This window comes from Podarcis bocagei (genome assembly GCF_964188305.1).
Source record: "Podarcis bocagei genome assembly, chromosome: 1".
Lineage (NCBI taxonomy): Eukaryota > Metazoa > Chordata > Lepidosauria > Squamata > Lacertidae > Podarcis > Podarcis bocagei.
Genome location: NC_138125.1, coordinates 83,349,290 through 83,365,478, shown reverse-complemented (window position 1 = coordinate 83,365,478; position 16,189 = coordinate 83,349,290). Strand labels below are relative to the sequence as shown.

The window sequence follows — 16,189 nt, the reverse complement described above, 5'->3', positions numbered from 1 at the left end:
AGAAGGAGGAGGAGGAGAGATGAAGGGAGAAGGAAAAGAAGAGCTGGTTAAAGAATACAGTGGTACCTCGGGTTAAGAACTTAATTCGTTCTCAAGGTCCATTCTTAACCTGAAACTGTTCTTAACCTGAGGTACCACTTTAGCTAATGGGGCCTACCGCTGCTGCCGCGCTGCCACCGGACAATTTCTGTTCTCATCCTGACGCAAAGTTCTTAACCTGAGGTACTATTTTTGGGTTAGCGGAGTCTGTAACCTGAAGCGTCTGTAACCTGAGGTACCACTGTAGATGGGGCTTTTCAGTGACGTAGATGCCATGCACCAGATTAGTCTGCCTGTTGCTCAGTGAGCTACCAAATGGAGCAACTGTATGCATATATTACTTCACTCCATTCAATCCATACTTTATTTTGACAGCAGGCATGGAAATTAGTCAAAGATTTTGCAGTCACAAAAAGATCCAGGCCCTAGTTAACGCTGCCAGTCTCTAGCTTCCGTCTGTCATATTTTGCTTATCTAACCTGTCTGTGTATCAGTAAATTTAAATCCCACAAACATCCAGGTCTTGCAAAGAGTTGTTTGCAAATACGAGTTTCTGAAAAGGTACAAACTTCTCACCTTTTATTGATGATCTTGATCTTTGCTGCTTTTCTTCCTTCACTAGTATTGAAATGGGGCTTTTATGTTGGGACTTGAGAGAGACCAAGCTGCTACAGATGGATTAGTTAGAAGATGAGTGAATGTCTGCCACAACCAGGGAGCCGGTGTGGTGTAGCAGATAAAGGGCTGGATTTAGACTGGAGAGATAGGGGCTAACATTCTCACAGATCTCAAAGCTCACTTGGTGGCTCAGCTTACTTCACAAAGTTGCTATGTGATGCCCTTAGCACCCTGGGAAAAGGCTTGATATAAATATGATGGTAGAAAGGGCAGATGTGGAACTATCTGGACTTTAGAAGCTGAGTTTGTCTGCCTTGCCCCTCCCACCTCACAGCTTTTTGATTCATTGAGAGCTGCTTGGGCCAGAACTGAAACAAAGGAATCACAGGGTCTTGTACAGCTGAGTCCATGGCAAAAGCACAGGGAAGTTGATGCTCTGGCACCAAGACCTGTCCATTCAAAATCATCTTGGTCCTGAGTCTATATGGGGTTGAATGCACTATGTTCTCAGAATCAGAGCGGTTTGGGTGGACAGGCCTTGAAATGGTTGTTTGTGCTTGTTTATTTGTTGCAATTGATGGGAGTGATTTTGTTTTGTTGCACACTGATGTTGTGTTGTCATTATCTTGTAATGCTACATACAAATTAGATCCTTCCATTTTGTTGCTTAGAATTATCGTTTGAATTGCTGTAAGTTAGCAATGTGAATTTTATTGTCTTATTTTGTGATTCCTATGGCTTGCAATTTGACTTGTACAGTAATGTAGAAAGGCGGTACACAGATATTTAAAAAATCATAGCATTTGTACGCAAGTACCTTAAAAATTAAAAAAGCCAGCGTGCATCACATTCTAAACTTATTGGCTGAGAGTGATAAGCTTACTGTGTTGGGATACTGCTGCCCCCCCCCGCTTTTTAATTAAAAATAAATTAGATTAGACATGCCTTCCAGTTTTCTTGGCTGTTTTAACAATGCCTCAGGTCTTACAAAAATGTTACATTTATGAAAAATTTAAAAACTGTTAATAAAATGAACTATATAAAATAAAAAGAAAGTTTGTGAAAAGGTTTGTTATTCGACAGATAACTACTCCCACGCTGGGAGGGCAGCCTCTAGTCTAAGGCATTCAAAAAAGGTCACAAAATTGCATGAGGTTAGAGGGAGAGGAACGGAACCATTCACATTGCAAGATGGAACTTTCCACTATCTTTTTAAAGGCTGGGTGAAAAGAATTGTTATTTCTCAATGTACAGAATAGTCTGAAAAATTAAATTAAAAAAATGTAGCAGAATAATTTTGACAGAAGACAACTGGAGTCCCTGCACAATTGAGGGTAACCTAATCATATATCTACAGGGATTGCCTGGAAAGGAGCTGCCAGCCACAGTGGCAGTGTGCCCTTGTGCCCTGTAAGGCATGGAAGGGAGTACAGTGGTGCCTCGCAAGACGAAAAGAATCCATTCCGCGAGTCTCTTCGTCTTGCGGTTTTTTCGTCTTGCGAAGCAAGCCCATTAGCGGCTTAGCGGATTAGCGCTATTAGCGGCTTAGCGGATCAGCTGATAAGCAGTTTAGCGGCTTAGCGGATCAGCTGATAAGCGGCTTAGCGGATCAGCTGTTAAGCGGCTTAGCGGCTTAGGATCAGCTGATAAGCGGCTTAGCGGCTTGGGAAAAAGGGGGGGGGAGGAAAAAACCCCGCAGGAACTCGCAAGACATTTTCGTCTTGCGAAGCAAGCCCATAGGAAATTCGTTTTGCGAAGCACCTCCAAAACGGAAAACCCTTTCGTCTAGCGGGTTTTCCGTCTTGCGGGGCGCCACTGTATAGTCAGTTTCCTTGCATAGAACTATTCATGTGTATACAGCACTCACAGTTTCAAACCAGAGTGGGACTGTGCTTTTTGCTTCAGCTCCATATTGCTGCACTAGCTCTGCTTCCAACAATCATGCATTAATAGCAGCTGTCTGCAAGAGAAGCCCTGTGAGAGCAGCAGGAACCCTGAACGAACGAGGGCCCTGAACATAGGAAGCCTTAATGTACAACTTCTCATCTGTAAGGATTCTCTTGCAGAAACAGCACTCAATGCACAGTAGCTGGAGAGCAGCCCCACTCCAGATGGATTATATGAGTGCCTTACATGTAAGCTATGCATGAACAGAGCTCATGCGTGCCACAAATCTGAACTGAACTTTAAGCTTCTTCTTTCTTACATTTTTATTTTGAACATTTATATTCTGCCGTTCTTTCTACATGAAGCTCAAGGTGACATACGTAGTGTTCTGAGGCAATCTCCCATGCTGATATTAACCTGCTTAGCTTCAGCAAAGTGGCTGCACCATGTGGCCTTGACCCAACTGCAGCCCTGCTCTATGAGGTCTTGATGAACAAGAAGCCTCTTTTACTTTTCCACACTGAACTGCCTAAAGTTCGCAACAGCCCAGAACTTTTACCCAGAACAGCTATTCCCATGATCATGGATGCTACCACTTTCTGAACTGCAGAGAAATATAATAAACTCATAGACTGTCCAGCATAAGTATCAGAATAAATAGGAAATGTACATCATAGCTGATTTCATTTGTGGGATTACCAAAGTAGAAAAGAGGCATTTGTTTCTGTGAACCAGTATGAATGGAGGAGTGATAGAGCATATGATACATTTCAGCAAGATATTGGGTGTGTGCCTCAAAAAAAAAAGGGGGGGGGGAGATCACCATGAAACGCATTCTGTCAGCCATGCAAAAAACATACCTGAGTCACTCCCCTCTGCAGGGTGTATTTCTGTGTGTATGTTTGCATATGCATGGAGAACGTTTGAAAGTGGTCTGATGTTCCTGAGAAAGTGTCAGCAGAGTCTGGGTAATCAAATCAAGGCACAAACTGATGGTTACATGGTCCATGAAAGAATCTCCCTATCCCGATAAAACCAGGCATAATTCCAAAATATTTTTGCCTACTATAATAAGCACCAGGATTTCAGTCTTTTATCCAATTCAAAATACCCGTCGTTTGTTCTTCACGTGGCATGAATGATGCTGTGAATACTTTTGTTTACTCTGCATCTAGGGCACTCCCACCACTGGTTGGGGAGCCAGGTGTAGCTTGCTACACATGCTATACCTGCTGAAATGCACAGGTATTGGAAGTGAGAAGAGGAGACCTGTCCTCTTTTGCATCTGACCACCTCATCTCCTTTCCATTCCATATTTGAGGTTCAGCAATGATCTACTTTTCTCTGCCATCCACCTGTTTCCCCCCTCCTCATTTCATACTTGTCCCTTTCCACTCCTTCATTTACTTGGTTTAGAGTCTCCCTACATATAGCTTCTGATCTGTTAATTATTGTTGTTGGAACAGAGCTACAGTCCCACGTTAATTGCTGGTGTTATGCCCCAAGCATTTAGCAGGGACTGGGGGCACCGTATAAACACCATTATTATTATCAACCAGCATTGTAATTAAACTCCTGCTTGACTCTCACCCCCCAGAAACATGCTTCTTTGCATCCTGTGCCACAGTCTATTCCAGCCAGAGGGACCCTGAAGCTTTCAAACAGCTGGCTTGCCCAGAGGGGAAAAAAATTCTACCTGTTTCATTTCCCTTTTCAGCATAGCCAATTGCACACGGTTATGACTTACCAGTTTGCGCTGACACCACTGGCAGATCCCACACAGGACAATGGTAACACTAAGGCTGATGGTGATGATGGCTGAGACCAGAATGACATCACGAGAGGGTGCCCCTGAGAAGAGAAACCCACAGGTTAGCTGTACATGTGCCTCCAATAAAAGGAAACAGGAAAAAGCTGACAGGATTATTAACAGTTTTGTGGGGCTATCAAGAGGCTTGCTGAGACTCAGGGGCCTTGTTAGGGGGTGACCCAAGGAGACTGAGCTCTGGTGGGTTTTTTTTTGCAGTTTCTGCTCTTCTTCCCCTTTTAAAACCTCTTTTTGTTTTGCTTGCATGGCAGCTGGTATGATGCAAAGCACAGTGCTGGGATGACCTCAGACATTTACCAGTTTAATTTGCTCAGAGGCCTACACTGTATTTGTACACATACATGAGCATATACAAATTTGGGTCACGGTTCTGTTCCCTGACTTTTAAGTACACAGCAGAGTTGAGGCTCTTGGTTTGTTTCCTTGGTACTGCACTTTCCCCTGGCTTGCCTTGCAGTCTTTTCCCCCCTGGCCTGGGAGGGTGGGGCCCTGATTGACTCCAGCTGCAAAAGGCTGAGGCTGCAAAAGAGGCCAGATACCCTCTTGGCTGCCTCTTAGTGCAGGCCCAGGTCATCAAACCAGAGCATCCACAGCTGGCAGGATTGGCAGCAATGGGAGCAGATATGTTTGATGCTTATGATAATATTTTATTCTCTTGTTACTTATGCTGTTTTAAATGTGCATTTTATCTTTGACTTCCTTAAACAATGTTTTCTTCTGGAATGTCTAAAATAGCATTTTTGTTAATTTTGCTGCATTAAATGTGCATTCTTTAGTTGACCTCCTTTGTTGTGTTTTATTTTGAAATCTTTAAGATAATATTTTAGTTTCCTGTTGACCAGCAATGCTTTATTCTGGATTGTTTTATTTGATGTTTTAATGTGAGATTTTTTTCCTTAAAAATATAAAGTGATATAGAAATGAAATGAACAACCACAACTCCTGCCTCTTCTTCTACCCTTTTACCTTGGTTTCTCCCCTAATAAACCTAAACCATCCATGTCTTGGTTTGTCCCATAGTGAAAGGTAAAAGAAAGAGAGGGTCCAGTTCACCAAATCCTCCAACTCTAGAGAAAGTGTTGGGGGAAAAAGAAACAAAGACTATCAATTCTTGACAGTTTCAATGGCAGGCTAGACCACAGGCAGACAGATCATACCAATACTTCCAGTTCTGCTGTCTCAGCTGGTAATAAAGGGATTCAGCAGCTGTCCCTAACTTTTACAGGGCAAGTCTTATTGCACAGCATCACAGAACCATAGAACATAATTAGTGTGCTTTATGATTTCATAACGCTCCAGCTGCATGACTCTCCATAGAACAATTATCACAGCGCCAGAACGTTGCCTATTTTTTGAAATTATTCCAGCAATTGTTGAGAGCTATTCTCATCACAGCCAGACAAAATGAAGCAAACAAAAACAGATTGTAGTGAATTTAAATCTGTGGTTTATGATATGATAGGCATCTAAAATCAGTGGTCATTTGGTTAGGAACATCTAATGCTTTTAATAATATAGGTTCTTTAGAGCTGAAGGGAACTGATTCTAATTCAGAAAAGGAGGACAACATCAACAGCAGAAACAAGTGTGAAGAGGACCTCAACAAGTGCTAGGAAACAGTGTGTCATAAGGAGATTCTGTAACACAAAATGTCTCAGCTTAAAACCCTTCTTCAGAGGCAATGTCGGTTTTTTTCCTATCACCTAGAGCAGTGGTTCTCCAAAGGTGTGTCAGAAGAAGATGGCAGATTCAAGGACAATCAAAGATTACTGTAGTACAGGAGGTGAGCATTTTTAGGTGTGTCTAATTGATGCATGATCACTGATATGCGGGTCCTTTTGTACCTGGAAGAGGGCAGAATGGGGGCAGGGCAGGGCAGGGTGGGGCAGAATGCAATGGGCTAGGGTGACACTAGAAGTGGCCACTGCCTGTATAGTATAGTATCTTCCTATCTCTCTAAGCAGGATTTGCTTACCACATTTTCAAGTGAGTGAAGAAATGCACATTAACACCTAAAGAGGAGGTTGACCCATAAGACCATCAAGTTCAGAGTCTTAAATTACCTGGCTGTACCACTGGTGATGCTTTTGTGCTTTGATAGGGTTAGAAATCAATAAAAAAAAGGTGAACTGGTGAGATTGGCAGGTGACACACCACTTATTTAGCATTGTACTTTGTACAGTCCACTTGAAGTGCTTTAGGACATTCAGGGGATAAAGCAGCACAACTGACTATGAAAATCATCTGATAGAAATTCAAAGTAATGGACACTGAAAGGAATGTTTTAAACCACTCAGACACAACTCTGTGTTCTAAATTAACAGTAACCTCTCTTGGAAAAAGGTGAAGCATTATCATGAAAAACCTAATGGTTTGGCTTTTCTTTCTGAAGGCACAGCTGGAGGAGAAAAGAAAAAGCAGAAGAGTAAACCAAGAGTAATAAAAATTGTTATAATAACGTGGTTATATACATCAATGATACGGCTCACCTAGAGTTCTGTGTTCAGTTCTGATAATTCACTTAGTTATCTTGCACTGAGCAACAAAATAGCTAGCTATCCTGAGCTGATAGTAAGAGTATCAAGGACTGGGGTTGAATGCTGTATCAAAGCCTGCCATGGAACTGAAAACACATACCTATTTCCACTATGAATACACTAAAGGGAAGCCACATACATTTTGGATCCACAGTACACTTTTAAACAGCACTGTCCCAAAGGCCATACTGAACGTGTTCTGCCGGAGGAGGAGGTATCCTATACAAAACTTCAGACAGTTTCAACCCACCTAATAGTATTGAAACAATCAGAGCTGGCCCAGCCATTAGGCCGGATGAAGCCATTGCCTCAGGAGGCAGAATCCTCCACCTCTGGTATCAGCGCCAATTTCCAGTGAGATCTTGCATGCTGGCCGGAAACAGGCACTGATGTTGGTGGTACAGGCAGTGGCAGAGGGGGAAGGGTGCTACTTCCTGTTTCACCTCAAGCGGCAAGATACGACATGCTACCCCTAGACACAATATTTCCATTATGCTTCTCCCTTGCTAACCAGAAACAGACACACATTATAAAATGGAAAAGAGTAAGTTACAGGGAACAGGTTCCTTCAGTTCCACTTCTTATAAATACAAGTTTAGATAATTGTGCTTCTTTTTTTATATTCCAGAATCTATAAGACTCCCTGTCACAATAACTCCGAGTTCCTCAATGTGACCCTTTCCCACTGCCACTCATCATGATTTTAAAGCCAACCGGTACCTTGGAGACAGACTGAACTATTAACTGAGATTGTTTATTGAAGATATATTCCATACATAAGGGAATACTGATATTTATACTGAGATCCTAAATGTGCTTGATGACAGTTTGTAAGAACTCAAGAAATGCATCTGTTGACACCAGCGTCCAAAAGTCTTTTACCTCAGACCAAATTCCCAAAACCAACCCAGCCAAATTTGTTCAAAACTTGGTCCAGCTACTAGGTACAATTTGCCTCTGTCATCAAGGGGAAAATTCGATATCATGCTCTTCTGATTTTTCCATCAACACAAGGATTTCTGCTTGCCAGACAGAATGATTCCCCCCTCCCCTCCATGTTCTGTTCTGGGGGTTCTCCCAATCTCCCAGAGTGGAATGGGGGAGGGGATCCCCATCACGCCAGTGGGAACTCTTGCATTGGCTTGTGCTAGCACGCTAGGCTAAGTGAATCCTGCCCCAAAGCTCATCCAGTTGTACTTCTGACAACTAGGGCAGTTTAGCTGATTTTTAAAAAGCCTGCTTGTATAACCTTATTCTGGTAAGATCTTTACACAGTTCAACAAAAAGCTCCCTTCTTCTGATCTTCACCAGCACAATTGCAGCAGCAGGAAATAATATTCAAGCCTTGGTTATCCATTTTCATCTCAAATTTCTCTGGCACTGCCTCACATCTCCCTCAAAATTGTCTTCATCAAATGACAGTTACCAGTAACTACTGCTTCTTCACCTTAGAACCCCAGCCAATCAGAACCTGATGTATCCCAGACTAATCAAAATTAATTTACCTGACCCTGGCCCTGTCTTTAAATACTAAAAGTGATTGTCTCTCTTCATTCCCCACTCCACTCTCAGAACCTGTCACCGAGTAGCTACGGCTCAAACAAAGCAACAATATAAGGCCTCTCTTCCAAAGCAGGAAACATAAATAGATAGACATACATGCAGCATTTCTCCACAGAGGTACACATTGCAATGGACAAATATTTGAAACTGCTCCAATTTTAAATATCAAATATGAATATTTGAAATGGGTGAATTCTAGTTTATGCTCTAGTCATATATGGATAAATTACAAATTGTCATCATTAAAAAAAAAGGAGTTCTTCCATTGGTTTCTTGTCCCAAGTCACTGTGCTAATCCAGTCAAATCTGCAAACGAGTCCACTACAGTTTTAAGAATGAAATAAACTTCAGCCCATGCTTCCTCCACCTCAAATTTGCTTTAAACATCCTACATCAGAACTACACCTTTCTGCTTACCAATACTGGTATGGGAAATAATGCCATAATTTGGGTGATTCCATGAATCCAAGCTTCTGTATGTTTCCAATATGATGTGAAGCAGAATTACATGGGAAACCCATTTTTTCAATGTCTACCATGCTGCTGTGGTAACAAATGAATGGGCCCTCTAAGATGAAAGGGTAGGGCCATGGATGCATGCCCAGTTTGCCCATACCTAGGTTGAGTGTCTAAATATTATAGGGAAACTTTGAAGAGACAGGAAACTAGGGTTGACATACTCAAAATCCAGACACAAAAGTTGGCAAAAAAAGGATATTTTGGAGCTATTTTTAAGGAAAATTGGGGGGGGGGGATGACGACGACACTACTGGCATGGATTGCCATACATTATGACAATTTCCACCCGGACACGGTTTCTGACTGCTGTATTCCGGGTATGTCTGGGAAATTCCGGACATATGGGAACCCTAAAGGAAAGGAATGCAGAGAAGGGCAAGAGAATCAGCCATACATATAGCAATCCCTTTTCAAGAGCAGAAACTGAAGGACTATTTTTGTTTCATTCATTTAACTTTTTAAAAAGAGGTTTTGAGTAGAGGTCTGAAAAATAATGTATAGCACAGCCATAGCAAATCAAGTGTTCCCACATTTTGTTGATATGAAAAAGAAGATGCTCAATTAACTTCAAAAGCAACAAGCACACAGATGATGGGAGAAAGTACCTCTCTCTACACAATGTCATTAACCTGTGGAGTAACTCTTGGCAATAAGAGAATACTGAAGGTTTGGATCAGATTCAAACTAGCTTACACATTTTTACAAAAATAATAATACTCAGAGGCTCACAAAAGAACATTTAAGAAAGAGAAGGAAGAGGGGTAAGGGATGGAGAGAGAATTAAATGGAAATTCTTCTCTCATCATGCATTTATTTTTCTACTCTCATTCATGCCCTCTCCCAGTTTGCCATCTATTGGTCCAAAGGATTTAGGCCTGCTGAAATGGACTGGCATCCTGCATAGGTTTGGCTCACAAATGCACTACTAGCACACACACAACACTAAGTTATAGTAAGTTTGGTCCTAGTGTGGTTTGTTTGAACATCTAATCATGGTCTGTTTTCTGGCAACAAACAGCAATATGAAGCTATGGTTGGTTTGTTGGCTTGTATAAAACTATGGTTTGGCATTATATCTGAACCAAGCAGTATGGCTTGGTTTGTCCATCCTATCCTACATGTTCACCAAAGCTCAAGCTTTGGAGAAACAAGTTGTGACGTGTTTGCTCATCAGCAACTGGGTCTTTTTCTGAGTATGGGTGTATCACAAAGAGCCTTGCCAAAGCATCTCCATCAGACTAGCTCTACTATTGCCTCATTATAAGTTAACTTGGATCACAAATGTAATTTGAGATCTTTTCAGACATACTCCCCCTTAAACATGAAATTCTAAAGCAATACCTGGCTGATAATTCTATAATTCCCAGCCAATTCAATTGAATGACGTGAAATAGAACAATTTCCAGTTCCTTAGGGATATATTTTCTGCAGGAGTGGTATCTTTCCTGATTTAAAAACAAACAGAAAATATACATGCTGGAGAGATTACAGAACTAAATGTGTGTGTGTGTGTGTGTGTGTGTGTGTGTGTGTGTGTGTGTCAGTCAGTGTCAGCAGGCACCTTCTGCATCAACTTTTAAATGCCTGCTGAAAACTTTTCTATCCTGCCAGGCCTATGCAGGCAATTAAGAGTACATCCCCCGCAATGGTCTACTGAACAACTTTCTTTTGCTTTTAAATATATATTTTTTAATTATTGTTTGGTTTTATGTTTGTATATTGTTAAAAAGCTTCCCAAGACCAAGAGACAGCAAGTTGTATTGGAGACAGCAAGTTGTGGCATCTTCAGTTATTTAACAAGTACTATCCAAATGGACACACAGAGGCAACTGATGCGATATTTCCCCACCACACAATAATGGTGGGAAACTGCATTACAACTACTGCATTGCATCTGGATCTCTCAAACCACCAGGCATTTATTGAACAATAAACAAATTGTTTAGAAAGGCCCTTGGTACCCTGTTTAAAGGCTTTTTGGAATGAGTAATGTTTGCTTACTCAAGGGCCTGGGTTTCCTAAAGACTTCTATTATCTACCAGGTTGCTCAGCCTTAAAAATATGTGACATATAGCACATGAAAGAAAAGCAAAACAAAAGTGAGGTTTTACATTTGTAAAACTGTTCTTCAGATGAAAACAATCACAATATTAACATAAAAGCTTTTATTTTTAGGGATGGTTAAATTGCTAGGTTAAAGAGGTTAGCCAGCATAAAAGATATTGGAAAAAACCTGTGGAAATCTGCTTGAAATTAAAGTAAATGATTACAGCAATGTAGAGCATTCATCTGAGGGTTGCTTCACAAATTATATTTTGCTTGCGTGCTGCAGGAAAGACGTACACTGTCACTTATTGTGTGCATTGTTGGTGTTCATTGTGCTGGCAAATCCACAGTTTAGGAATCCTAGTTTAGATGGGATAAGGGTGAAAGAATCTGGTTAAGAGGCCTAGGTAGAAAATGTTGGGTGATCTGACATGTATCCCTTTGGTGGCACTCTCAATACATTTCTTAGGGTTTTGGAATATCCACTCCCTACTTTAAATCTCTGAGGGAGAAGTGTGTGTGTGTGTGTGTGTGTGTGTGTGTGTGTGTGTAAAATCATAGCATAACCTTTCAATAACCATCTACATTCAGTAATATTCACTTGTGACACTAGATAAATAACACTCAATATCTGTTAATAATTAATCTGTGCAATAATTGTACATTAATAATTAAAATTGATGTATTTCCCCTCTGCCCAATTCTCTATATGCCTACAGCTGCTTTAGAAGCAGATATGGTAATTCTGTAATTCCCACGCCATACATTTAAAGCACATGGCTTCGTCCAAGAACCCTGGGAACTGTAGTTCACTCATTGTAAAGCTACCATTCCCAGCACCTTTAACAAACTACAGTTTCCAGACTTCTTTGGCAGATCTAGTTGAACCACCCTCCTTCTTACATTCGGATCCAGCCCTGGGGTGACACTCAAGGGACATGGAGACTAGTCATAACTGGAGCAGGAGATGCATGACTGATGCTGAAAGCAGCAGCATTATGCGTAGTGAAATAAAATGTATTGATAATTAAAATGCCACCATTGCACAGAATTTCCCCATACTCATAAGCAGCATCCATGAAGGAGTGCAGTGACATTGCCTCTTACGTTCTGTTTTACTACGTGTTACTGGGGAGAAAGGTGAAGAGGAAACATGAGTTGTTGTCTTAGTGGCAGCCATGTGGCTCTTTTAAAAACACACTGCTGCTTAATCTAGAGCAGAGATACCACTAGGTCTAGTACACCTGTGGGAGGGATCACCGTCTCCCATTCAAACCCCTCTCCCTACTCATATATGTATACAGGCCCTAAGACCAGTGTCTAGGCTTTTGACTTTGGTGGCCTCTTAGGGGCAGGTTCTCCTGCAAGGCTGCACTGTGAAAAGCTCTTCTCATGGAAAGTTTGCTCAGTGGCCTGGACTCAAAGTGGGGGCTGATGGAAAAAAAGTTTGGGTGGGTTTTTTTTTTTAGCATTTTAAATAAATATGCTGTGCTGCTGCTTGATTTGGCCCTTGGCAATTTAATGTTTATGTTATTGATTTTATATGCTTTTATCATTTCAGTGTATGCTACTCTGAATGTTTTATTACAGAAAGGCAGCTGAACAGAAAGGTTATCAATAAAGAATAAATATTTATGTCCCAAAAAGCTACATACTTGCTCAACACAGACTGATCCCAGCTTCAGCGTTCAATCTACTAAAGAAATAATAAAGCTCAGTAGCAGCAGTTGTGGGGGCTGGTCCATGAGTGCAAATGGAGCACTGTCTTGATTCCTGCAACCAGCCCAGAGGGTGTCCCCAGACTGTTTCCTCCTCCTTAGCCTCAGTAGAATTAATTGGCTTCCCCTGTCCTTGGTTCTAGTTCCACCCACTCATGGCCTTCCTACCTTCCATTTTCCCATTCCCAATGGACAGCAGCCGCCACTGGACGAGTGCTTTTAATAATTCAAGGAAAATCAAATAATCTTAAACAAGAGGTGGGGAAAATACTTAAGGAAAAGAGGTCATAACAGATATACAATCCTCTATTCGCTTACCTAGGAGTAAGCTCTACTGAAGTCAATTAGACTTCTGAGTAGACATGTATAGGATTGCACTGTTTGTACTCTAGATTCTTAAATAACAAAAGTTCTTTAGGACGTTTAAAAATACATTTGTAGGCAGGCCTCGTTCTTCAGAACCCAAAACACATACTCCTCACAGCTTCATGGAAGATGGATTCCAAACAATTAATTCCACCACTGTCATCTCTCAAGGAGAAATCACAACCAATTTATGGGAGGAAAATCTTCATTTTCAGGTATTGATTGGTTCAAAACCACTTGAAGGAGATATCACTATCTAAAGTATTTTCAGTTACCACTCCAGACTATACAAAAAGGTTAAATACAAGCCATTATAGGGAAGGAAGGACACTTGCTCAGTAGCAATTTAACAATTGCTAAAAAGTAGCTTCAGGGTATCTGAGTGATGATAACTGGTATCTATTTGTTAAACATGTATTTGTAGAAGGCAAGGTTTGGCAGCCTGAATCTGTGACTTTGGCAGTTTTTCTACTAAAAAATGGTGGCTACACTACTGTCAAAAGGGATAACAGAATGACGTAAGGTGGCCGCCTACGCATCACCAACAAAGAGGATAAATGAGGACAATAATTTGCATTAAATCTGAAAATGCTCATTTATGTGTATAGATGCAAATTTATAAATGGTTGCTACAATTTAAATAGAAATGTATTAGAGCTCACTGTGGTGAGGAAGACACCAGGTGACATGTGAGCCTGCTCGTTCTGCTGGCCAGGTGCATCTAACTGTTGATGAGCAATTTCAAGGCTTTTGCTTCTTCCTCTTATGGTTTTATATGTTTAGACCAGTCTTGGACTGAATAGCCCTCAAACAGAAGACACCTTCAAATAAAGGGCTGTCCACTGACAGGCATTCAAATGAGAGGATTGTCTGTAAAGCATAGCCCCTAGAACAGGCATAGGCAAACTCCGGTCCTCCAGATGTTTGGGACTACAATTCCCATCATCCCTAGCTAACAGGACCAGTGGTCAGGGATGATGGGAATTGTAGTCCCAAACATCTGGAGGGCCGGAGTTTGCCTATGCCTGCCCTAGAATGAAGGTACCAAGGCACATATGTTTCTTCAAAGCTTCCACAAGTTACCAGGCTTCATGAGGAATGTTAGGCCTGGAGCATTTTTTTTTTTAAAAAAATCCCTATTATACATGGATGCCTCTGAAAGGCTTGTAGGATTTGTGTTACTGGCCTCACAATTGCCTGGTCCATTGTTCCCACCTGTATCGGCAGGAAGTGCAAAATGCCTTTTCCTCCACGCTGCAAATTACAGGCTTCATCTCAGAGAAGGAGTAGAATTAGTAGCGATGCAGGAGACGGCTATATAATTTAACTGCCAAGGAGACAGCAGGAAGGGGAAGCCCTTGCTTATTACACTCTGCAGGGGCGGGGGGGGGGGCAAAGGGGAGTCACTTGCATCTCCTGGGTCCAAGCATGAGGCAGTGCGAGATGAGACACAGAGACTAAGGCACAAACACTTGCACAGAGAACTGCTCCTCTGCGGGATTAAAACTAAGCATTTTGGTTAAGTGAGTATATTTCCTCAGCATCTTTGAGTTAGCAAAGACTTTAGAAAGACAACGATAAAGAGAAGGTGAGGGAAAGTGCCTGAAACCTAGCCATGCCCACTAAGGAGACGGATGTAAAGGAGGGCAGGACTCCATTGTTTTTAAAAACTATGTAGATGAGGGGAATATTATTTTTTTTGGCAAGTTCAACTTGTCATGCCGGGCTGAGAAAAGCTGCACTTGCTTATATTTCCTTTTCTACACAATTACAAATATTTAATAGGTAAAGGCACTGGACCAGACCTTGCATCTTGTCATTCTAACATCCACCTGTCCCTTAGAGTCAGACCACCCAATAATTCAGCTCATGAAGACACAGGCTGTTATAAGTGGCCACTCAGTTATTGGCTAGAAGGTACAGATCCTCAGAGTGCTATAAGATATGCACAGTAACACCACCACACCAGAAAGAAGGGAGGCGCAAAGTAATGTGGGTGTGGCTTCCTATGCAATTTGTTTAAAAAGGTAATGCTATAGATGATAGATAGATAGATGATAGATATTTCAAGACATTGTTAGGAGGGTGCCATCTACATGTTTATGTTTGCAGCTACAGAAGGAGCTCCGTATGCTAACAACTGCTTTACATTTTATATGGCACTCATTATACTAGCCCTCCAAATCCACAAGAGTTACTAGCCCACAGATATTTCTTACTCTCTGGGTGATTCATTTCAAAAGATAATATTCCTGATCACTGGGTGAGCGGGTAAGTGGGTGAGTGTGGAATCTTATTTAGCCCATGTGACCAAGCAAGTAGCTATTTACAAGACTGCAGCAGGTCATACTCAAGCTACTTCCCTGTTACTTCCAGTTTAGTGCTGCAATGCTAAATCAATGATGGGGCCTGGGGTTGCATAGTATTTGTTAGATCAGAAGGCTTTCTGAAGCAAAATAAGAGGATGGCTATCAAAAATGTCCCTTCCAACTCTACAATTCTATTGTCCTGTTATTCTCAGCATTTTAATGTTCATGATTTCCCGTCACTACACAAAAAAGAATTTCGAGGTCCTGATTACCTCTGGCTTCAGAACCTACCAGGCCTATACTCAGGAGTAAGCCCTACTGCATTTAATGGGGCTTAAACTGCAATCCTGTGCACACTTGCCTTGAAGTAAGTCCCATTCCTCAGCCTGCAAGAGCCATTTCACCGGACACCTATCATTTAATGTGCTATGCATGTCCACGTTCCCCCTGCAGGGATGTGACAATTCTCTCTTCACATCTGCGATGTGCTGTAATGTTTCCAGCGTATGGTGTTATGTTAGTTGCTATTTTTATTCGGTCCTATTATAATAAAAGCTTACAGTTAAAATTAGTAGAAGACAGCAGGGGGCACATGTGCTGCGCTCTTTGCAAATGATTAGAAATTGCATTACAAAACAACCATCCCTTTGGATCTTTATACAGCTAGTGGAAAGTCCCACAGCTAATTTCTAAAGAGGGCTACGTGCACTTTAACAAAACCTTACGTTTCTGTCATACATTGGAGATCTCCAAGCACTT

The 16,189-nt window shown here is 41.5% G+C and overlaps 1 protein-coding gene across 5 annotated transcripts in view; it reads right to left on the bottom strand.

The window, feature by feature from the left end:
- Positions 1 to 16,189, bottom strand: part of SYT7 (synaptotagmin 7) — a 225,810-nt gene that overhangs the window by 103,408 nt on the left and 106,213 nt on the right. For 3 of the 5 annotated variants that reach the window (XM_081200661.1, XM_081200662.1, XM_081200663.1), the window contains exons 1-2: positions 7,160 to 7,211; positions 4,292 to 4,395 (exon numbers count right to left, since the gene is read on the bottom strand). In XM_081200661.1, coding sequence (XP_081056787.1) covers positions 4,292 to 4,395; positions 7,160 to 7,196 — 141 coding nt within the window. In that variant the 5' untranslated portion in view covers positions 7,197 to 7,211. Of the gene's footprint in view, positions 1 to 4,291; positions 4,396 to 7,159; positions 7,212 to 16,189 lie in introns of those variants that run through there. The other 2 variants (XM_081200660.1, XM_081200664.1) reach the window with 1 other exon arrangement.